The sequence below is a fragment of the Podarcis pityusensis genome (assembly GCF_964106645.2).
Source record: "Podarcis pityusensis genome assembly, chromosome: 15".
NCBI classification, from domain to species: Eukaryota; Metazoa; Chordata; class Lepidosauria; order Squamata; family Lacertidae; genus Podarcis; species Podarcis pityusensis.
The window spans coordinates 13,642,087-13,666,646 of record NC_138040.1 but is presented as its reverse complement, the minus strand read 5'-3'; the positions used below and the strand labels follow the sequence as shown (position 1 = coordinate 13,666,646).

Sequence of the window (24,560 nt, the reverse complement as noted above, 5' to 3'; positions counted from 1 at the left end):
ACAAAGCGTTAACTCCAACTTGCATGGTGTGATTTATTGCTGGCTCGCTCCTGACAGCCAGGCTGGTGGAGCGCCGGGTTCTGCCTCACCCTTCCACTTCTCCCCATCCTCTCCCAGGTCACACAGCGAGTCGTCCACTCGGAGGTCCCACAGGCGCAGCAGCTGCAGTTCCCGGAGCGCCTCGCTCTCCTCGGATTACAGCGACTGCAAATTGACAAGCAGGTAAGCTGGGCTTGTGCCTGGTTTGGCCTCAGGTTTAGGGGTGGGGAGGCACAGCTGAGGGGGGGGGGGAGAGCTCTTTAAATGGGACCAGTTGTGGATGGTTTTTTTCACTCAAAGAACATACAAGCAGAGCTTTGTGGTGTTACAAGTGCCATATATTATCCATTGTGCATTTGTTTGGAGTTGATCCTGCTTAGTGTCTTTGATGTCAAATGGTACACCTGTTTTAACATGGATGTTGTTGTAATGAATGTTCTTCTTACAGTCATACCTTGGGTTACAGACGCTTCAGGTTGCATTTTTTCGGGTTACGGACCACCGAAACCTGGAAGTACCGGAATGGGTTACTTCTGGGTTTCGGCGGCTGCGCATGCGCAGAAGTACTAAATCACACTTTGTGCATGCACAGAAGCACCAAATTGCAACCCGCATGTGCGCAGACGCACAGACGTGGGTTGCGAACGTGCATCCTGCACGGATCACGTTCACAACCCGAGCGTCCACCGTATATATTTTAATTATGGGTGTTTCAATGTTTTACCGTGTATTCATGTTTCATAATGTTTATATATGGCTCAATTGTAAAAAGGGGGGGGGGACTTAAAGCAGTCTATAAAAAAGAATAAAGCAAGAAATCATTGGTAGAAGCAGTTTTTTAAAATAGAGTAAGTGATAGGCAAAAACCAGATCAAATCACATGCCGACATATCTGGGTAGGCTTGCCTAAACAAAAATGCATCTAGCAGGTGCTTGCTGGCTTCTGTTAGAGCAGTTGGTTGGCCACTTTGAGTAGAGGATGGTGGATCAGATGGGCTGGTGGCCTGATCCAGCAGACTCTTCTTATGTTCCTAATAGAGGTTCTTCTTCTTCGATTGCTGTTGTCCTTTATTTGTTTGGGAACTGCCTTGCTATTTCTCCTTGAAATAAAAGGGGATCTATAAATCCTTCTAAGAAATATAGCAACAATCTCATGGAGGCCTACATAGCTGCTGGCCAACCCTTTCTGTCCTCCCCTTTGTTTGCAGACTGAGTCCCAAGTACAGAGAGGATGCCCAGAAGGGCAGCAGCCACCAGTCCAGCCAGAGCCCCTCCTCCTCCTGTACCGGCCACAGCCGATCGGCCACGCCTCACCAAAACGGGCACAAGGGCGGTGCCCAGAACGGCCGCCATAGCCACGGCGCCCTCTTGGAGAAGAAACAGGAGGTATGGACCTTTTGGGTTTGCTTTGCTCAGGGTTCAATCCAACCCCACCTTCCCCAGCTGCCGCCGCCCCACCTTCCCTCCCCAGATCGGCTCTGCCCCATCTCACGTTGCTCCCTCCTCTTAGGCATTTTGCTCAAAGCGTGGCGGATGGGGAAGGCCTAAGGAGAAGATGTTCCTCCAAGCCAGGCTTTCAGGTGCTGCTGGACTCCAACTCCCAATAGCCAGCATGGCCAATGGTTGGGGACAATGGGACCTGCAGCCCCACAGCATCCGGAGGGCTGGGGGTTGCTCTGGAACTTCTCTCCCTCCCTCCTTCTCCATCTCTTTCCCCTCTCATCAGACACTCATGTGCTACATCTGCATTGGGGTAACTCGGTGGTAGAATTTGGGCTAGATTACCCTTTGGGTCCCTTCCAATTCTGAAGTTCCGTGAGTCCAGGAAGTACTTTGCTGAGATCTTTTTGAGGAGTAGCAATGAGGCAAAAATCCATCGTCAAATGTTTTCAGGTCCGAGGATTTGGGTCTGTACGCCAAAGGTTTCCATACTTCTCTTCTCTCCATGCTTTCATCACCACCTCTCACTGCCTGTTTGTGGTCTGCAGGAAAGGTCCCGATCTTGGCTATTGCTGGGAGTCTTTTTGCCTCTTTTTACCCACATGTAAGCTGTCTGAAGGCAGGAACAGGCTGCAGTTTGGTGGTAGAGCACACATTTCAGATCACAGGCTGAATCCCTGGCGTCTCAAAGATGCCTGCTGGAGACCCTGGAGAGCTGCTGCCAGTCAGTGTGGGCAATATTTAGCTAGATGGATCAAGGTCACACTTGGTTTAAGGCAGCTTCCTATGACTAGGAAGTGTTGCCCTCCATGGTTTAGCTTGACAACAGCGCCATGCCTTTAAAGAGCAGAGATGGGGAAGGAATGGATTCAGTTTGTGTTTTAATGCAATATCACCTACAGCCAATTCCAGGCTTCCCCACCCTGAAAGCAGCCCTCCCCATGATAAAAATGCTTCAAAACAAGATGAGTTCTTTCAGTTTAAGCATTCTCCATTAGGATTACCTCTCTCCATTCCCCTCCGCCTCCCCCTACCATTTTACCTCCAAATTTCTGAGCATCTTGAAAGGAAGGAATTCCTGGTACAGTCTTCCCCAGAGAGTTTACTAGACCAATACACTCTAAGTTTATCCATTCCATTGTCTCTTTCTCCTCATCCGTCTCTTTCTCCCTCTTTTTAAAAAAGAAATTATAAACAACATATATACACATTTTTATTTATTTTCCTAACCATGTGATTCTACCTCTTTTTTCCGCACACCCCAAATCACTGTAGTTTGTTTATTCCATTATTCATCTCTATGTGAGCCTTTCCCCCTGCCCTGCCCCAGTTCAAAAAAAGGTGGCATTAAATGTAAGGTGAGGGCTCTGTGACCCCCCCAAGGGTGTTGATGGAGTCTAACTCCCACCATCCCTGACCACTGGCCATGCTGGCTGGGGCTGATGGGAACTGTAGCTCAACAACATCTGGAGGAGGGCTGCATCCCTGCACAAAGTTTCCTAATCCAGGGATTGCCATACAGTGTGCCAGGGAAGGATGTGAAAGACACCAAGGAGTTGGTTGCAGAGGTTGCCTGCGTCTCTGCATGAGTCACCGTTCTGGTGTTGGGTGGATCATTTCCCCTGCCCTTGGACTCATTTTTCCCAAACTGACTTTGGAGTCAGTTACGACTCCGGGCTTACATGTGTGACTGGATCCATCAGCACACTTGTGTCCTCTGAAAATTCACTCCCAGAACAGCAACTCACACAGAGGCGTCAGAGATGAGCACTCTTGTGAACGGGGGTTGTTTCCTCTCTCACACTCTAAAACGAGTCATACAGTGTGCTTCATGTCTCAGAAGTGTGGGAAACAAAGCAGGATGTATTTTAATGTTTCGGGAAATGAATAAAAGAGCCAGCTTTTCTCCAAATTCCCTGATAATACTCGAGTCAACACACGTTTCCTTTGGTTGTCAATTGCGGCTCCTGCTGTCCTGTGCAACTTTTATTTTATTTTTCATTTTTAATCCCAATCTGTGTTTTTCTTTAGCCTCCCGTTCGAAATGTGGTAATATAAAAGTTCAATTTCTTGCTCGGCAGAAATCAGGGGACTGGGCGGGAGGGCGACTGGGGTGTGCCTTTTGGATTCCTGCATTTTCTTTCTTGTTTTCTTCCCTTTTTGTAATGTACAGAAATGCAAACTATATCTTTCTCTTTTTCTTTTTCTTCCATTGTTGTCATGTGGATCTAGAAAATAAATATTATTTCTTCTGTTATTATCATTATTATTATTACTACAATTTTCCCCTTCCGTTTCGTTTCTTTGTGTGTGTAAGTGTGGAACCCTCCCGGCCAATTGAGAAATGCACAGACGTCTTTCTTTAGTTCTTTACAACCATTGAACTCTGTTGTCTGTTTAAATTTCACATTTAAAAGGGAAGATAACTGTGTAGTTTCCTTTTCCTTTTTTTAATATTATCTGCGGCAAAGCAGAAAGCTCCATTTCCCTCTCCCACAGAAAGTGGTGGGTTTGAGGTGGCTCAAATGAAACCCCCAAATGAATCTGATGCTATGCCTGTAAAGAAAATGAGAAAATTATCTGGCCAGTTTGATACTAGAATCATTATCATCTGTGCTATTTTTCTAGAAAAAGAGGTGTCGGAACTCACCATGAACGCCTCCCTTGTTCTCTTATAATGGTGCCCACCTGAAAGGTGCCAGAACTGAAAAAAATCCCTGGTTATCATAATTATTATTTACTTGTGTCAGCCACCACATTTTAGTCAACCAACTATTTAGATTAAAAGGGAGTATTTTTTGCCCCCACTTAATCCATCAGAAGGCTTAAATCATTATTTTTTAATCTCAGTACTCTTAGTAAAGCCCAGGTGGTTAGCAACATGTACGACGGGGTGGTAGATGTATCTAGACTACAATTCCCATCAACCCCAACAGCCAGAGTTGATGGGAGCCAGGTTAGGGTTCATGTTTAGAGTCCAGCGACTTCCGGAGGACCGCAGGTTCCCCATCCCTGATGTAAGACAAGGGTTTTCCTCTTGTGTGGCAGAAAACAGAGAACTTCTCCTAGCAGGGGCGCTGGCTCCTAGGGGCCAAGCCCTTTTGGATCCCCCCCTATATTTTGGGGGTAGGGGCCGCCCCCATGCCCTAAAAACATGGAACTGATCATAGTCCTCCTCCTCCTGCCGCAGAAGGAAGGAGGGTCGAAGCAGCTTCCCACTTGGCAGTGCCAAGAGAGGCAGAGGAGGAGCCGCATTTGACTCCTCCCAACGTTCTGATGTCACACTCATGACGTCGGGACATTGCACATGTGACGACGACTCCTCCAATCCCAAGCTGGTGCCTTTGTCTCCTAGGAACACAGGAAGCTGCCTCATATTGAACCAGACCATTGGTCCACATAGCTCAGTATCATCGATGGGGATTGGCAGCAAGTCTCCATGGTTTCAAGCAGAGTTCTTACTTCCTCATACATCCCATTCCCCGGGCCCATAGGAAATAAATTCTGCAGGCTAGGATGCAGGGGGAAAAGAAATAGTATCAAGGCCAACTCTACCATTGAGCAGAGTGAGGCAGGCACCTCAGGCAGCAGATTTAGTGTCATGAAAAGGCAGCAAATTGCCAGTTGTTCACTATTTTCTTCTCCTATTTTTACTGCCAGGTAATCAGGGGGGATGCTAGTGGGATATTCTGTCGCAGCTCCCAAAATAACTCTGCTGGCCTTGAGTACGCTAGATACCTTGACTTTGACTTCTTCTTATTGATATTTAATTATTATATATAATAATAATAATATCAATAAATTAACTTTATTAGTTTGGTTTGTTTGCTTGTTTTTACAAAAGTCATGCAAAGTGACTTATCACATAATGAAGGCATATCTAAAAGACAATAATATTTTTAAAAGGCAGGATTAAAACATCCCATCCACTTGATGAGGCCAATGATGGCACCAGGAGAGCCTCCCTGAGGACAATATTGCGCAAGCAGGGGAGCCACCACCAAAAAGGCCTGTTTTCGTGTTGCCACCCTCCGGACCTCCCACGTAGGAGGTACTTGGAAAAGGGCCTTAGGTGATGATCACAGGGTCTGGCAGCGGGTGGGCAGCATTTGCTTCTCTGCTTCAAAATATTTTGAGCTATCCCTGAGTAGAATCAAACTCAAATGAAGTTGACTTCCCTTTTAAAAAGGTGGTTTCAATTTTCATGCCATATTTTCATGCCGGTGGGCTTCCTTGGTGGTACTCTATATCTATTTCTCTCTCTCTCTCTATTTCTCTCTCTCTGTTTCTCAGCTTCTCTTTCCTCCTCCTCCTCGCCCTCTCATGTACACACTTTACAATTTCTCCCTCTTTCAACGGGGCCCCTTCTAGCTTATCCCAATACAAACAGATTCCCGTCCCCACCCCCACCCCCCAACTTGACATTTTCTGCCTTCATCCGCTTCCTTTCTTGCATGATCTTTGGGACTTTTTTTTTCCTTTCAAAAATATTTAAATGTTACAGAGAAACTTTTTAAATTGTTTTATTTTCCAATGGCTGCCGCTATTTAGACAACTACTGGTTATCCATATGCATATAATTTTTTTTATTTAAAAAATAATGAAGAATGATGGCTGCCTGAATTGACCAAGGCCACGTTTGCACCATAAATTTAAAGCAACTATCACACCACTCGGAATGGTTGTGGCTTCCCCCAAAGGATTCTGGGAACTGTAGGTGTTGGTTAAAGGTGATGGGCGTTTTTAGGAGACCCCTGTTCCCCTCACAGGGCTACAATTCCCAGAGTTCCCTGTGAAGAGGGATTGATTGTTTGACTTCTCTGGAAACAGTAGCTCTGTGAGGTGAACGGAGGGGCTCCCAGACAGCCCTTAACAAAATACAGCTCCCAGAATTCCTTGCGGGGAGCCATGACTGTTTAAAATGGTACCATAGTACACTCTGTGAGGGGAATAGGGGCCTCCCAGCAACTCTCAGCAGCCCCATAATGAACTGCAGCTCCCAGAATGCTTTGGGGGAAACCATAAGTCTTTGAATTGGTACCATAGTGCTTTAAATTTATGGTGTGAATGGGGCCTGAAATCCAAAGTGTGGTCAAAGCAAAGCAAAAGTTGATTAGCAAAAGGGGTCTGAAGCACGTTACTAAAGAGTCGTTGTCTTTTTCCCCATTCTGCCCTCCAAATGTGGAGATTACCATTTCTTTTTTTATTATTGCATTCCTCACCACTCCGAAGGTAGGTATTTCTCTCCCTCCGCACGTTCACTTCTACAGATCAGCCTGTTGAAAAGCACCGTAGTTTGATTAAATGTGATTTTTTTCTATCTTCTCTCTCTCTCTCTTTCTTCCTCTCTCTCTCTTCCTCTCTCTCTCTCTGTCTATCTCCTAACGCTTGTCTATTTTTGGTGGCTCTGTACAATTTTTATTTATTTTCTTACAATTAGCTACAAAGTCATGCTTCTCTTATCCTTTTTCCCCCCCATGGAAATTTATTTAATTTCTTTAAAAAATAATAATCCTTGTTCTGTTGTTAGAATGCATTTCTGTGTGTTTTTTCTGCTCTTCGATCTTGTGTTTGTTTCCATAAATGGTACAGTCATATCCAGCTGATTTGATTTCCTTTTTGTGATATTATTATTATTATTATTAAGACGGCTTACTATGCAAGCCATTTAATTGTTATTGCCAAAGTAAAATCACTAAACAGAGGGAGACTCTCCATACAATTGGAATTATCCTTCCTCTGCCTTGATCACATGGGTGGTTATGAGTTTTGTAGATGGTGTTAAAAAGACAGTTCCAGTTCCAGTGGTCACTGAATTTTGGCAGCAAAATCCTCTCTCTCTATACAGTCATACCTTGGAAGCTGAACGGAATCTGTTCCAGAAGTCTGTTTGACTTCTAAAACGTTTGGGAACCAAGGCGCGGCTTCCAATTGCTCCTGCAGCCAATCGGAAGCCGCAACGGACGTTCAGGTTCCAAAGAACATTCACAAACCGGAATAATCACTTCCAGGTTTGCAGCATTCAGGAGCCAAAACGTTCATCTCGCAAGGCATTTGACTTCTGAGGTACGACTGTATATACATTGAGCCTTTATCTATAAACAACAGCATCCAAGGGGATTTCGACGGAAGTGAAAAGATGTTTAAAATGACATTGAATATATACAATCTAAGGAAGATGGTGGTGTTGGTTTGCAGTACAGTATGATCATGTCTTACAGACTTCTAACTTGCATGATTTCAACCATACGAAGTTGGAGGCCTTTAGTTGAAAGTTAAATGCATGCAAGGCATACAAGCTCTTTTTGTGCTGGGAAAACCCAGTGCAAAAAGAGCTTTTAAGCTCTTTGCAAGGCCCTCTGAGTACACCAGCTCTGGAAGCCACCGGATGCTCGTTCAGAAGCAGTTCCAAGGGTTCACGTACATGCGCTTTTGCATATATGTGGAATCCACACATCCAAACACCCACATAAGATGTGATTGTACTGTACATAATCTGGGAAGCGGGAGGCACTGAAGTTTGAGATTTGTGGCTACTGTGGAGATTCCTGTAGGGCCAAAGAGCAGGAAGAACTTATAGAAGAGTTTGGATTTGATATCCCGCCTTTCACTCCCTTTAAGGAGTCTCAAAGCGGCTAACATTCTCCTTTCCCTTCCTCCCCCACAACACTCTGTGAGGTGAGTGGGGCTGAGAGACTTCAAGAAGTGAGACTAGCCCAAGGTCACCCAGCAGCTGCATGTGGAGGAGCGGGGAAGCGAACCTGGTTCCCCAGATTACGAGTCTACCGCTCTTAACCACTACACCACACTGGCTCTCAGTGTGGTGTAGTGGTTAAGTTCTTATGAGAACGTCTTATGAGAACTTATTAGAAGAAGATCAGGCAGTCCCCTTTCCTTACCTCTGCAAAGTGAGGAAACTGGTAGTGTGTAACGCAAAAGACTTTGAAAGAAATATTGAAAGCTCCCCCTGTCCCCAGAAGGGCCACCTGGAGAGTGACTCTGCCTAATTCCAGTGACCTTCCACCACTGGGACTGTGTTATTTGCAAACTGGCTATATTCCAGAAAGTGGTTTTTATGTCATGTGGAATAAAATGTTGTGTAGAAGCTCAGACATAATGCGTAAATTAACAGTTAGGAAAACAGCAGGAAAATGGAATAAACTGACCCGTGAGTGTATCCTGCAACTCACTGCCCAACAGTACGATCAGCAATGCTGGTTTTAGGGAAAAAATATTCTGCACTTATGGAGCTCCGCAGCTTATTCCCATTTGCCCCATCCAGGTGGCTAGTCAAGCCAATAAACACTGGACTTTGGACAATGGATATCAGAAATCTGTTCCTGGTATTGGTGCAACCCTAAAAGTTCCCAGAGGCTCTACAGCTTCTGTAAGACTTATAAGCCGCACAATGCTTCCAGACCACATTCATCCCATGCATTTAGACTTAGTACCATAGAGTTGGAAGGGACCCAAGGGTCAGCTAGTCCAAACCCCTGCAATGCAGGGGTCTCAACACATAGCTCCCTCATCCAATTTGAAACCATACTGGACCCTGCTTAGCTTTGCAAATGTGCTAGCAGTTTTATGTGCCCTAAAGCATTATGATTCCAATTTGAACAATCGTGGCTTTCCCCCAAGGAATTCTGGGAGCTGGAGTGTGTTAAAGGTGCTGAGAGTTATTATGAGGCACCGATTCCCCTCACAGAGCTACAGATTCACAACCAGTCCCTCTTTGCCTGGAACTCTGAGAATTGTAGCTCTGGAACTGTAGTCATTCATTTAAGACCTCCCACAAAATGTACCATATGGAGTCTTCTGTCCATGTCAGAAAACGTGCAAAAAAAAAGTCACCACTGATTCCAAATCAAATCTTTATGGTCAACAACCCGCATTAAAGAAGCAAAATAAGAGGCATTATCCAGATGTGTCTATTAGGATGAAATAGGATAAAATGAAACCCTTTAACTGAATGGCCCCCTGTCCCTGTCTCTTGAGGTAATTGACCTGGTAAACCAAATTAATTGGGTCAGGCCCCAGGCTGTGATCATGTCCTCCAATCCAGAGTTACTCAAGAGAGACATTGACTGGGGGACTCAAATTCTGGCAAATCTCTTCACCAACTTCAGCAATTAATTGCACCATTGATTCAAAATTCAGTTAAAACTGCCTAGTTTATTTAATTCAGCACATCTGATGAACTTGACTCAGTGATGTGCTCGCTTCGGCAGCACATATACTAAAATTAGAACTTGACTCAGTGATACCAGCTTTTCAAAGCCTGGTAGTCATTTAGGTATACCTCCAGTGCCCCCCTGCCGCCCCCTTGCCTCTTAGCGCCTCCCCCCACCAGTAACCCCACTGCCCCCTGGGGGTATTACCAGTCACTTTGGGACCCCCTGAACTGCAAGGTCTCAAATGGAAGCGTGAAAGCGATTTGAAATCAAGCCTGTTTGTAAAAGAACCTGGGGAGTTTCAGGTGATGGACTCTGGGTGGGTGTGCAGGCAATCCCATCATCGTTCAGAGGTTGGTGATGTGTCCATCACCTCCTTGATCAGTTTGGGCATCACTGCTTGACCAAGACAGACCAGTTAGGCCTGGAACGTGAGCCAAATCCATCAGTCAACTCTTCCCTTGTAAAGGAACACTGGGGTTAATGGTAACACCAGGATTCAAGCGCATTGCCTTTTGTGTAGAAGACCCCGGTTCTGGTTGTCCTTCCATTCTCCCTGGTGTGAATCAGACCCCTTTTTTCTCACCATCTCCCCCCACCCGAAAATCCAATAATTACCTCCACTTAAAGGGACTATAATGATGGGCGCTGCTTCCTAAGGCCATGGTGGTAACTCTGCTAGGTGCTTTGGTGAAGGTGGGAAATGTTAACATTTTAGACCGAAATACTGATTTCCTTTTGTTTTCTTATTCATGCTGAAGCCTCCATAGGGCTCTCGCTGGTAGGTATATGTGTATCTAGAAGGATTACTAACTCTCTTCAGATTTAGCTGGGCATGCTTTGAATGGGCAAGACTGGCCACTGATTGCATCTGGGCAGAGACCCAGAGGCTCTGCCACTGACCACCAGCAGCCTCAAATCCCTTGCGGTTGACTCAACGCCCTTGCAATTGGCCTTGTGGCCATCCACAAGGCAAAAGACAAGCCTTCAATGTGTTGCTCTGTGTGATTTTTGCTGTTTGAAGGCAAATCTCAAGATCTGAAATGGCTTTGTTCCAGTGTATACAGAATTCAAGTGGTCTGGACTTTCCTGGGTTGATGGCAGAAAATACCAAAACAATATTCTTGACCATTTGTTGTGTGGGTGAAAATGAAGGCATTTCTCTGGCATTTTCAGGAGGGGGCTCCCCTGTTTGCCTTGCTAACAAGCTAGCCAACAGTTTCCCATTTTTTCCCTTGCTTTTTATTTTTAAGCACTAAAACGCACATGGCAGCACAAAGCTCTCCCCATAGCTCCTCGACTGCCACACTTCATGGCTGCCCTCATGGGATACCCAAGGCATTCTGGGAAGTGCCGCCGGCAGGAAGTAGCCTGAGGCTCTCCCCACTGCTTCCCGCTAGCTGTACTTTCTAAGGAAACCACCAACTCCCTCCTGAAAATTTCAGAGATGTTGCTTACCCACTGTACACCTCAAGAAAGCTGCAGAAAATCAGCAACGGTTTCTTGCAAGGGGATAATATTTTCTGGACGCATGGGCAGGGAAAGTCCATTTCAGTTTTAACAGGGGGTGTTTCCATATCCTGCCCAAGGTGCCTGAGGGAACCCTGATCCACCCTTCTTCCAATGCTCTGGCCCCATATATTCCAGTTATCCCTGTTTACCAGGGTCAGTTCTGGTTTTCTGTCTCCCATCTAAGGTAAATCAGTGCCATGGTTTGGCATTTTCTTGCAGTCTATGTAGGGGGAGATGCCTTCAAAAAATAGTTATGTACACACATGCATCAAAGTTGCCCTGGGTCAGAGCTCAAGGTCTCTTTTCCAGGTCTCTAGAAGTTAATTCTGCCAATGAAGGAGGGGAGGCATCTTAATTCTAGGGTATATGTAGGTAATTGTACACCTGGAAGTGAAACACTGAGTATACAGCAGGTGGAGAGGTCCACTTCGAACCTTTCTGCCTTTACCCAGCTATGACTTCCTGTCTTAAATGTTGACAAATGAATAGCAACTGTGTGTATAACCAGACCCACCGTGAGGTTAAATATGGTGACATCTTTTCAAAAAGAAAGGAAAGGGATCAGAGCTGACAATACTTTTTTTCCCCTGAGAGATTTTTATTTTTCACACCTGCTTAGACAAAGAAGGTCACTTGCAGAGTTTTCTCCAAATATTCCCCACCGTTTTTGTGTGCATGTAAGTGGTAGTCACCATTTCTCTCTCTCTGTCTCAAACACACACACACACACACACACACCAGAACTATGTCAGGTCTCTGGGGCATTGTGGAGGATGCAAGATGATTGCTAGGCTATCCATGCAGTTGCTGCTGTCATCGCTTGCAGCGACAAAAGCTTTGATGGGAGGGGAGTTGTGTTCCTGCTAATGGTGACCCTCAATACCCAAGAAATAGTTGGATAATTTCTCTTCCCCCTGGAGAAATTCATCACCATCCCCTCAGTTTATCTGCCCAGAAGCAGAATCAACAGTGTGATGTAGCAGCAAAAAATATTTAATGCTATTCCTGGCCGGCTCCCTCAGCCAATAAAGCGAGAGGAGCGCCGCAACCCCAGAGTCAGCCACGACTGGACCTAATGGTCAGGGGTCCCTTTACCTTTACCTTTTTAGGCCAGGTCAACAGAAGCATAGTGTCCAGATCAAGGGAAGTAATAGCACCACACTATTCTGCCTTTGTCAGACCCTACCTGGAGAACTGTGTCCAGTTCTGGACACCACAATTTAAGAAGAATATTGATTAGAGTTGGCATATTTCAAAAAGTGAAAATCCAGACAGAAAAGTTGTTGAGCATTTTTTGGCCAAAGTTGTTGAGCCAAAGTTTCCAACGGCCTATTTCCAGCTATGTTTGGGAATTTCCAGACCTATGGCAACCCTAATATTGATAAGCTGGAAGGTGGGCAGAAGAGGGTGACCAAGATGATCAAGGGTCTGAAAACCAAGCATTTTGAGGAACGGTTGAGGGAGTTGGGTATGTTTGGCTTGGAGAAGAGAAGACTAAGAGGTGATATGATAGCTGTCTTCAAATACCTGAAGGGCAGAGCTGCTCCAGAGGGTAGGATTGAACCAATGGCTTCAGATGACAGGAAAGGAGATTCTGAGAACTTTCTAATGGTAAGAGCTGTTTGACAGTGGAATGAGCTCCCTCGGAAGTTTGCGGACTCTCCTTCATTGGAGGTTTTTAAGCAGAGGTTGGATGGCCATCTGTCATGAAAGATCTAGTTGAGATTCCTGCATTGCAGGGTTTTGGACTAGGTGACCCAGAGAGTCCCTTCCAACTCGAAAATTCGGTGAATACAAAATGTCAAGAGGCACACAGGTCTAAAATTGTGTACCAGGCAGGGGGGAAGTCTTTAGTATGGGAGAGAATCTCAGGAAGTGATGCTCTTTGTGAGAACTAGGGGTGGGATTTTACAAAATCCGAGGCTGACCCTGCTGTTTTCACCTGCGAGAAGTTGGAGGGTGTTTGGTGGTATTTATTTTGATCAAATAGGAAAGGGGGGAAAGAGAGGGCTGCCCCCCATCCCACACTACCACCCCCTGAAAGAAAAGGAAACTGCACACACAAAATTTGACAGAATGTTTTGAACCCTGAATACAAGTTTCCCTTTGGGGCAGGGCTGGCCACTGTGAGAACAGGATGCTGGGCTGGATGGGCCACTGGCCTGATCCGGGAGGCTTTTCTCACATTCGTATTGCCAGTTCCCTTCTGAGTCATTCTTTCTTACTGAAAGCAACTGAGAGTAGCAAACCAGAAAGAAAGGGGGTTGGTTTAAATGTCAGCATAGGGGAGAGGCCTAAGACCTAACCCTCTCCTGTGCTAGCCCTGAAAGCTTGGAACAAGCTCAAACCTGGGTAGGAAGGAACCCTTCCTCTTTTTCATTGTACCTCGGGTTACATACGCTTCAGGTTACATACGCTTCAGGTTACAGACTCCGCTAACCCAGAAATAGTACCTCGGGTTAAGAACTTTGCTTCAGGATGAGAACAGAAATTGTGCAGCGGTGGCACAGCGGCAGAAGGACGCCCCATTAGCTAAAGTGGTGCTTCAGGTTAAGAACAGTTTCAGGTTAAGAATGGACCTCCGGAACAAATTAAGTACTTAACCCGAGGTACCACTGTACTGACCTTGAATGCCATAGAACAGGGTGGGGTTTTGTTTTGGTTTTTTGGTGGGGTGGAATTAGAGTAGTTGGGAAAGTTTTGCAAAAGTAGATAAATATTCACTGGTCAGGGAGACCTAAGGAAGCAAATCCCCCCCCCCCCAAAAAAACCCAATCCAATGAAGACTGAGCATGCTCAGTAGCTACAGAATGAATGACCATGTGCCAGAGATGCCAAAAATTGATGGGCAGGGGAGTAGAATGAAATAGAGTGTTCTGAAAGAAGGCAGGGCTGGGTGGATGGGTTGAACACTGAACAGGAGCACACCCCACACTGCAACATTTTGTTGCAGACCCCTCTCAGCTCACTTCATTTTTCTAAAATAGGGTTTCGTGAGAACTAGCAGAACCAGAGTTTTCAGGGTTTCTTCTTCTTCAGGCAAATAGACCAGGGCATAGGAAAGCTTCCTGCTTATCACCAAATATGGGAACAATTCCCATCATGGACTTTGAGGAAAAGTCCACAGGAAGGACATGGCTCATTTCCCCCTACAATCTTCCCACTGTACTAAATTTAATTTCTGTAAAACTGGGCCTTTGTGTGGGTCTGAGAGAGATGGAGCAGACAGATCCTGGACAGAACTAAATGAGGAGGGGTGGGGAGGGAATCTGTTGGACTCCCATGCCCAACAGTTGCTATGGACAATGGGTGTTGTAGTCTAACACCATCAGGAGGGCCTCAACACTGACCTAGAAGAATCTGATCAGTTAGAAGCAGGTTCAGGACAGAATATTCAGGATGAGGATGGAACCAGATTAGAATCTCTGGGGTAAGGAGCAGAAACAGGCCACAATCAGAGGGTTAAGGGTTGTGGTTGGCACCTGGGCAAAGGTGGCTGCTTTTGAGATCCCAGTACTGGTGGGAAAACACTAGTTCCAAGAGGGGCAAGCTAAACTCCAATGGGTTGGCAAACCTGCGTATGTCATTGGGCTCCCGCAGCCTTGAGAGGATGTCCGTCTTAAAAGGAAACCCACCCTGTCATTTCCACTAATTTTAGGGAAATCCAAATGGCATTCCGTTTGTTCTAAAAACAAAAGAGGGGACTGCACACATGGCTGTATGTTGCAAGAGCTTAGGTGACCAGGGTGGTTTGGTTTTTTATTCCTCTCCTTTCTATCTCTCTCTCTCTCGTTCTTTCTTTCTTTCTCTCTTCCTCTCTCTCGATCTCTCTTGCATTTTTTGTCAATCTAATGATTCACTTATATTGCCCAACTTTTCCCTTCTCTTCATACCTTACCTACTAAAGGAGGAAATACCACTTTCTTGGTAAGTGGACGTTAACCAGGACGGACTTAAAAAAAAAAAAAAGTGGAAATTTAACAAAAATAAATAAATAACATAAAATAAAAAAGGAAAGAGAATAGAACGCTGGTGGAGACTCTGCACAAATTTTCAAAACCCAGGAAGAGTTCAGAAACTTTTTTTTAATATCCTTTTTTTTTTCAGTACTGATGACATTTGTGGAGTTTTCTTTTGGTTTAAGATTTTATTTTCTCCATCCCCAACCCAGCCCCTGTTCCAATCCCCATCACCTACACATAGCTCTCTCTTCTCTTCTACATGCCTTGATCAAGCTCCCCACAAAGAAATCCATTTCTATCCAAACCCCACCCCACCCGATCCCTGGCTTCTTATCCTTTCCCCCCACCATCCCATAATGTACCCCCTCTTCCACTGATATGAGCACCCTCCCTTTTCTTTCTCTCTTTCTCTCTCTTTGTTTTTTTCCAACAAAATATAATTTTGGGGTCTTCTTTCTTTTCTTTTAAAAGAACACACACATACACACACACATGCACATATTATATACTTTTCATTTTTCCAAGGTGACCCTCTCCCTCCCACCCCGTTTGAAACTCTCCGCCTCCCCTTCCCTGTTTCATTTTTTCATTTTGGTTTATTTCCTGTTTTTGCATGCCAGAGATTTTGCATGAGCTGCATCGTTTAAGGTCGAGAGGTTGAACAGGGGAGAGAGGTGCAGAGTAGTATCTGTGTAGCCTGCCTTTATTCAAATCATTGTGCATCGCTGTCGTGAAATTGCAGCTTTTTCCTGCTGGTGAGGGGTCTCTCTTTGTTGTTTTAAAAAAACCCTCTCCTTTCCTTCTTTCTCTCTTTTCGCCCCACCCTCCCTCTCTCTGTATCTCTCCCCGTCCCTCCGCGTCTTTCATTCTGCTAGAGGCTGGATTCCACGTCTCCTTCCACGAGGGCCCATGTCAAGTCCGAAGCCCCGTCGCCCCACTCCAAGGAAGCCCGGTGCAGCAAATATGGCGTCAAGGCCTCACGCCGGTCCGCCTCACCTCCGGGGAGATGCTCGGGTGGAGATAAGCGCTTCCACAGGCGCCATGCGAGGTCCACGTCGACCCACAAGCACAAAGGGCGTGGCAGGGCCAACCTCTCAGCCGCCAAGGAGTCCCCGCGATCTGTCAGCCACACAGGCTACAGCAGTGACTCAGAGGGGTCCACCTGCTCGCACCCTTATCACACCGTGGCCGGGACAGAAAAGAACCATGGGGTGCACCTAAAAACGTAAGAACCAGAATGGGGTGCGTGCCTGGGAGTGGCCCATATACCATACCCTCCAACAGGACCCAAGTTTGGTCCAATGCGCAGAAAAACAACCTGCTGCTGTGCCGTTCTTTAGTCGTTTAGTCGTGTCCAACTCTTCGTGACCCCATGGGCCAGAGCACGCCAGGCACTCCTGTCTTCCACTGCCCCCCGCAGTTTGGGCAAACTCATGCTGGTAGCTTCGAGAACACTGTCCAACCATCTCATCCTCTGTCATCCCCTTCTCCTTGTGCCCTCCATCTTTCCCAACATCAGGGTCTTTTCCAGGGACTCTTCTCTTCTCATGAGGTGGCCAAAGTATTAGAGTCTTAGCTTCAGGATCTGTCCTTCCAGTGAGCATTCAGGGCTGATTTCCTTAAGAATGGAGAGGTTTGATTTTCTTGCAGTCTATGGGACTCTCAAGAGTCTCCTCCAGCACCATAATTCAAAAGCATCAATTCTTCGGCAGTCAGCCTTCTTTATGGTCCAGCTCTCACTTCCATGATCCAGCTCTCACTTCCATACATCACTACTGGGAAAACCATAGCTTTAACTATACGGACCTTTGTTGGCAGGGTGAAATCAAATCCCCCCAAATTAACCATTGTCTGAACCTGACACCCACACCAAATGCCCCCCTCTGTTGCTTCCCCCTCTGCGCTCTGATTGGCCCTGCTAATCTCTGCCCACTGCATGTTTCAGAGCAAAGGAGAGGCACCACCGCGGTAGGCTGGGCAGTTGCTCTCCAGCCCCAGCCAAACACTCCAGGCACAAGTCGGAGCGAAGGAAGAGCCTGTCTCGGAGCAGCTCCTGGAGCTCCAGCCGGTCCCCGTCGAAATCTCGGTCCCGATCCCGGGAGAAGAGATCTGCACGCAGCAGGACTCGGTCTGGATCCCAGAAAAAAATAACAAGCAGCAGGTAAGGTGCTTGTAATCCCCAGTTCTTACACTGGGGGCAGTGGCAGCACAGAAGACGGTGACTTAGACCCCGGATCATGGTGGTGGGACACTGGAAAGCAGCCCGGGTAAGGGACAAGGTGGGAGGTGCTAGAAGCAGGGGGTTTGAACGATCAAGGGAGGAGGTCACTAGAAAGAGGCCCTTCCAGGACAGGGCTGGAGGCTGAGAGTTGCAGCGTGAGTGAAGACTCAGATAGAGAGGAGTCAGTGATTGCCCCTGCTACACAGCACCAGGGAAGTCCCGGTACTGCTGGCTTTCCTCCTGCTTTGACACCCTGATCGAGGAGAGTCCTGCACGATGCTGAGCACTGGGCCAGACAGACCCAGAGGAGGAGCCCACCATTTCTGCAGCCTTTGTCTGCTTGGGAGGGATCCAGAGTGATAGGCTAGAGGGGAAGGGCAGGGCCTGTGGTCAGTTTCAGCACCGTCCCAAGCTGAATGAGTCAAGCCACAGTAATTCTGCTGTGATGTTACTTTCTGTGAATAAAAACTAATTGCATTTCGTGCCTCACATTCTTCCTGCCCTGTGGATGACCTGTGCTTGCCTGACAGCTCCTTGACACACTGCCACTGCCCTGGGTCTAAGTCTTCTTTCTCTCTGTCATCCCTGGGGGGTTCTTGGGCTGGTGCCTCCCACCACTCTTTGCCACCCAGCCATTCCCTGACACAGAGTGACCCTAGGAGCCCATCCCCAGTGACTGACCCTAGGAGCCCGTCCTTTCACCCTGATTGGCTCCAACCAGCACAAAGTGTCTTGATCCCATCCCCTTGCCCCAAGACCCTGGAGAACTATACTATGAAGGTTGAGCTAGATGGATTAATGGTTTGATTCCATATAAGGCAGATTCCTATGTCCCTCAGTGTTTGCAAGATGGGGGTTTGCTGCCTTTCAATCCCAGGGGCCGGTGTCGCAAGCCATCATTGTCTTCTGATGCCTGAAGGAGGCGCTGCAGCTGGTTCACACAGCCAACTGTAGTTCCCAAGACCCAGATTCCCAGTTGTGCTTCAGAGACTCATAATGTGTGTGGAAATGAGGCCACAGGGCTGCTGTGGTTGTTGTTGTTGTTTTCATCCAGAGAGAAGGACAATGAGCCGCGTGCCCGCCACAGTGACACAGAACCCACGCGTGCCCGGCGTCGCTCCCGGAGCTACTCCCCCATCCGAAAGAGAAGGCGTGACTCCCCAAGCTTCATGGAGCCCAGAAGAATCACCAGGTAAAAACTTCGCCAAAGTAGTTCACTCATTGGTGCGCTCGATACGTATTGGATTGTCGCAATGTGCTCTTTGTGGAGCTGCCCAGGCACTCGATCCAAAAGCTGCAGCTAGTACAGAATGCTACAGCATGATTGCTGGTATAAGCAAAACCCATTGGGTTCAAGGTTCAAAATCATTTTCCCTGGAACCTCAGCCCCTTTCTGCACCCTTTTACATTTAAATGCTTGTAAAGCTGAATGCACACAAGTTAAATGTGCATAAGTTGCAGACTTACTGTTTAAAGTTTAGGCATTGTTCTGTTTCTACAGGTAATGCCTACACCTATGGTTTAGAACAGGATTTTTAAAAAATATTATTATCGTCATTTTGAAGGATCTAAACTAAACCTCTGAGTTCTGTTGACTTAAGTTTTAACTGAATTTAACTGTTGTTTTATTTTACAGAAATTCCACTGCTGCCTTGTTAATTTTAGTTGTTTTTAGTTTATTTACTGTGATTCTCCCTCTCTCTCTTTCTGTCTCTCTCTCTTTCTCTTTCTCTTTCTCTTTCTCTCTCTCACTCTCTCACACACACAAAATACTCTGCCCAGCCATGTCCTAGAACAGTATCCCCAACCTGAGGCCCTCCAGATGTTTTGGCCTACAACTCCCATGATCCCTAGCTAACAGGACCAGTGGTCAGGATGATGGAAATTGTAGTCCAAAACATCTGGAGAGCCAAAGGTTGGGGATGCCTGTCCTAGAACATCTTCATTATATGCGGAAGCTGCCGCCTTGTTTATTGAGTGGCCTCGTTTCGCTTCCGAAATGATTGGCCCTCAGCCGCCTCAGTCCACTGCTAGAGGGGCTGATGGTCATGTCTCCTCACTCCGATGAGGAACACCAGCCAAATCTCTAAGGATCGCAAAGGAAGCCATATATGTAAGCTTCTCCTCGTATCTCCTGTGTCTTTGGGCTTCTCTGTCCGCTTCCTCCGCCTGCCTATTCCTCCTCCTCCTCCGGTAATGATGCAAATTTCTCCCTTTTCCCATCCCGTCTCAAGGTTCCTCCTGGAGAAACATCAAGCAGAAGCCTCTAGCTGCAGGGCCGGGTTACCATGGTAACCTTGCCTCCCATCAGGACCCCGCTGTGCATCTCCTTGAATCCGCCACTCTGTGAGGCCTTGTGGAACTAAACTGCGTCTCTCTTGTCGCGTCTGTCTCTCTCCCTCTCTGTCAGTCTCGCTAACAAGGAAGATAATAAATTGGAGGCTGGGTGGGTGTGTTTGGTGGGTCAACGGTGAGGCCGGTGACTCTTGAAAGGGGGACAGGTGCCTCAGAGATGGCTGAGCAAGCCAATTCCTCCCCATTCCCTCCAAAATATTTATCATGCACCTCCCTAAATACTTCCCTTCTCTTCCCTTCTCCACAACAGCTTCAGGCCAGCCTCACACCATCCATTTAAAACACCGCAATACTTCTTTAGATAGCCATGGCTTCCCCCAAAGCATTCTGGGAGCTGTAGTTTACTAAAGGTGTGGAGAATTGATAAGGAGACTCCGGTTTCCCTCACAGAACTGCAAGTCCTAGATGGGTTTCATAAGTCATTCCCTCTTTGCAGGGAACTCTAAGGATTATAGCTCTGGGAGGGGAATAGGAGGGTCTCCTTGACATACTGCAGCTCCCCAAATCCTGATCTTCTGTCCCTCAGAAAGGGCTCTCAGTAGCTCACAAACGCTTGAATCGAGGCCGTCGCTGCCCACAGGCTTATAGCCTAAAAGGCACGACACAAGAGGAAGAAGGGACAGGGAGGGAAGAGGAAGCATAAACTGGCCCACCATCACAGCTAGGTCACTTAAACAGCAATAAACATAATGTCTGAAATGGTTGGCTGGGGGTGCATTGGTATGGAGGTGGTTGGTTTTTGGACTTTGGCAAGAAATTAGCTATTGATGGGGTGTGTGGGCTGCCTCGGGCAAAGTGTGCCCTCCAACTAACACCTAATCTCTGTTTTCCTGCAGCTTTAATTCTCCAGCGTCTGGAGCAAAAACACGCAAGCGCTGTTAACCCTTTCATGCTTGGTTGTTTTAGCTGGCTAATCCAGGACTAACGACTGGAGAGGCAACAGCTTTGGCACTGAGGGCTCCAGGTTTGGAGAGAGGTGCTTGGGGTGAACCAGAATAACAAGTTTATTATTTTTACTCCATCCATCTGGCTGGGTTGCCCAAGCTTGTACCCATGAACTTGGGTCATGTTTGCAAGATTCCAAATTGACGGCGTTCCCTTCTGTCCATGTGGAGCGAAAACCAAGATTGAACTGAAAATTTTGAATTTTCGATTTTTCTGTTTTGAACTGAAAATGTCAAACTTATGCAAGGAGGCGAGGCTGCTGGGAAGAATTTTGTTTGGGAGTGACTGTGTTCCTCAGCTGCAATAGATTAGCTATGGGGTGTGTTTTTTTTAGTACATTTGGCCCCAGGTCTTCAGTCAAAAAGGTTCCTTGAACATATTACATACAACCAATGAAAACAAGACAGTCAGTGCCTGTCGGCTTATAATCTGAAAAGGACACAGCACAAAAGGAAAGCAGGACAGAGACAGAAGAGGGGGAAAGCAAGATTCTTAAATTAACCAGTATAATGTACTACTTTTTTGTGGGAAATACCTTGTACAAAGAAATTGACCGTGGCTCTGACCCTCCAGATATTGTTGGGCTCCAACTTCCATCATCCCTGACCACCGGCTCTACTGGCTGGGACTGATGGGAGTTGTGATCCAGCAAACAATTGGAGGGCCACAGGCTTCCCAACCTCTCCTCTGAAAGTGTATTTATTATGAGATCCCTGACTGGTTGAGGCATGTCTAGTACAGGGGTAGGGGCACCTGTTGACCCTACAGATGTTGCTGGACTACAAAGCCTATCATCCTTTATCATTGTCTGTGCTGGCTGGGGCTGATGGGAGCTGGAGTCCAGCCACATCGGGAGCGCCACATGTTTTCCCGCTCCTGATATTGAGCATACATCCCTTCTGTCCTTTAAGCATAGAATTTAGGTTGGGTTGGACCAGATGATCTTTGAGGACCCCTTCCAACTCTACTTCTACAGTCATAGATCTGTAGCATTGGAAGGGACCCCGAGGGTCATCTAGTCCAACCCTCAGCAATGCAGGAATCTTTCACCCAACGCAGGGTTCAAACCCATGACCCCGAGATTAAGAGTCTCACGCTCTACCAACTGAGCTATCCCAGCAGTGTTCAATGTTCTACGATTCTATCTTTATCCTTCCTTGCAAACTTGGTTTTCACTCTGCTCTGTATTTGAAAGAAAAAAGGAAATAGGTGTTTCTTGGCCCTCCGTGCCGAAGCCACTGCCCTCTTCCTAATCAAATCCAGTTCTGACCGCTCTGCTTCTGCCTAAAGGCACTAAAAATGTCCTTCTTCTCTTCCAGTGCCCGCAAGCGCCCGATCCCCTACTACCGGCCCAGCCCGTCCTCTTCCAGCTCCCTGACGAGCTACTCCTACAGCCGCAGCCGCAGCCGCAGCTACGACAGCTACAGCAGCAGCCGCAGCCGGACTCGCACCCAGAGCCGCAGCCCAAGCTACAACAGCCGGAGCAGTTCTGAGAGCGCTGGGTTTTGAGGGCCAGCTGCCCGGTTGCCAGAGTGAGCTGGCCCTGCCCAGCTGCCCTCCCCACCCGCCCACCCCTCCAAGGCATGCCCAGTTTTAATTCCTCAACCAGCGCCAGCCTCCGCTCCTTCTTCCTTCCTCGTGACTCTGGAGTTGCTGGGTGCGTCCAGCCAGCGAGGAGCTGGGAGCTGGCCCAGCCATTAACCGGGGAGTCAGGAAATCTTGTCGGTGGGGGAGAGAACTGCCGAGTCACCTGTTAGAACACAGCATCGTGGCGGAGGAGGCCAGACACTCGCTGGAAGTTCGGGGTTGCAAAAGGATCAAGGTTTTGTGGGCAAGGACCCCAGTCGTCTGGCTGCTCACATGGACAAGAGGCCTGATGGTGGACTCCATTTTGCTTTGTTTTGTTTTTTTTTTAAAAAGCTAGTTTCTACTGACAAAAGGGTAGGGAGGGTCTCCCGGGGAATAACGCCTCCAGGGTTCAGGATCACGCACAGAGCATATGAACAAACACCAAAACCCACCACTGAACTTTGGGCTCTAGAACATAGGAGTCCTCGCTATTTGATCGCACCCAGCCTCGAACAAACAGCTCACAGAAGATTCTTCCTCGAGGGGAGTTTGAGGGTTGTTGTTGTTGTCCACCCCCTAATTTATTTGTAGTGTTTATTTATTTTGACTCCAGCAGCCTGGAGAGGTTAATGTTTAATTTATTTTAGGAGGCAGAAAGGAGATGGGTGGGTGGCAGGGGAGCACAACTCTGTTAATTTCCAGACGGAGAAATTCCAAAAGAAAGCTTACTTGGGAGTTTGGAGGGTTGTGTAAAACCCAGGAAATGGATGGAGATGGAAGGAAGGAAGGAAGGAAGGAAGGAAGGAAGGAAGGAAGGAAGATAGAAGCTGATCACTTCCAAAAAGTTGCAAAGATGACTACTGGATTGACTTCTTCAGAGCAGAACTAATCTGCGTCCCAGGAAAGGACCTCAACTCAACGCTAGAACCCAGCTCACAGGATTGGTGTTTAGAAGTTTGCAGGTACAAACAGCATTTGTCACCAATGAAGACACACACAGAGAGCACTTCCGGGTGGATACAAGACCTAGGGAAGGCCCCAGAATCAACCCCTGCCTGGCAACATGTCCATCTGGTTCCACGGCAGGTGATAGCAAAGCCCCATCTCTGCGTGAGACCCTGGAGAGCAGCTGTTGTTCAACTTTGATGCTTCTGGGCTTGATGGACAAGCAGTCAATAAGGCAAGAGGGACACCTGATGGGGCTCAAATGCCGTGGGCTGGTTTGCCAAGTTGGCCGGACCATCAGCCTGACTCGGTCTAAGGCAACACTTTCATATAAACGTACATCTACGTGCCCTAGGCTGTATGGAAGCTTGCAGAGAGAGCGAGGCGCTTCCAGCCCCCGGCTTTGCAGGATGACCTCTGACGTATCTTAGCACAAAGGGGTATTTTGCTTTCTGCAAGAGAGCAAAGGTCAGCCAGGCGAGGGTCACGTCACTTAGCGCCCTTTCTGTATAACCAGATAGCGCAACCGGATCAGTTTCCCTTGCATATATGAGGTGGGGGGGGGGAATAAATAGAGCAAGTTCAGGGACACCACCTGATCAGACCTTTGCCTCAAACCAAGGGAGAGAGAAAGAGAGAGAGGAAGTTGTGAATCAGATCCCCCTTGGCAAGCCCATGAAACCTCCAAAAATCAGTCTGAGTGTCCAAATCTCCTTCTATCAGATGTCAAATGTAAAGATGTAAAACTCACAAAGGACTAGCATCCTGACATGGCCTGTGCTAGAAGGGCAGAAAATGCACTGGGTAAGGAGGAGCACCGCCCATTGGACATCATTCTCCAATTAGCGTAGCATGAACAAAACAGAGAAGCCACAACACCTTTGGAAGAAAACTTCCTAGTTCTGCAGAGGTGCCTCCCACATATTATTTAAGCCCCACCATTCAAATTCAGATGCTGTAGACACCCTCCCGATTCTTTGGATTGAGCCTCCAGACCTGAATTCTGTGGTTTGTTGGCCATATGTGAAAAACTGGATTCAGAAGAAGCAGTGCGTTGGATCTCTGTGTTGCAGGTGGGGCAGAGAGGGAGGGAAAGAGAAAGAGAGAGAGGAATGAAGGACAATTCTTTTTAGGGACATCTGACATTGGGACCACACAGTTCTTCCAGTGACACGTTTAAACTATGGAGATTCACAGTCCATGACTTACTTGGCAAATTTGGATTTGGGAGGCTTTTGAAGCAAAATGACACCTGCCTGTTGCTGAGTTGTGATTGTGGATTCAGATATTATGATCTTTATTTAACACTTATAAATCACCTAATGTTTTCTAAGCACCGTCATATATTAAAAGCTGCGAGAGTCCCTGCCTGTGGTCTTGCAGCAGAATGGACACAACACA

General features: G+C 47.1%; 1 protein-coding gene across 5 annotated transcripts in view; it reads left to right on the top strand.

Annotated features, from left to right (window-relative positions):
• The window catches only part of SRRM3 (serine/arginine repetitive matrix 3), a 102,977-nt gene extending 79,256 nt beyond the window's left edge, over positions 1-23,721 (top strand). For 2 of the 5 annotated variants that reach the window (XM_080982974.1, XM_080982973.1), the window contains exons 11-16: positions 118-222; positions 1,248-1,425; positions 16,000-16,349; positions 17,070-17,285; positions 18,400-18,537; positions 21,965-23,721. In XM_080982974.1, coding sequence (XP_080839100.1) covers positions 118-222; positions 1,248-1,425; positions 16,000-16,349; positions 17,070-17,285; positions 18,400-18,537; positions 21,965-22,154 — 1,177 coding nt within the window. In that variant the 3' untranslated portion in view covers positions 22,155-23,721. Of the gene's footprint in view, positions 1-117; positions 223-1,247; positions 1,426-15,999; positions 16,350-17,069; positions 17,286-18,399; positions 18,538-19,579; positions 20,938-21,964 lie in introns of those variants that run through there. The other 3 variants (XM_080982976.1, XM_080982975.1, XR_013979844.1) reach the window with 2 other exon arrangements.
• Positions 23,722-24,560: the final 839 nt, after the last annotated feature.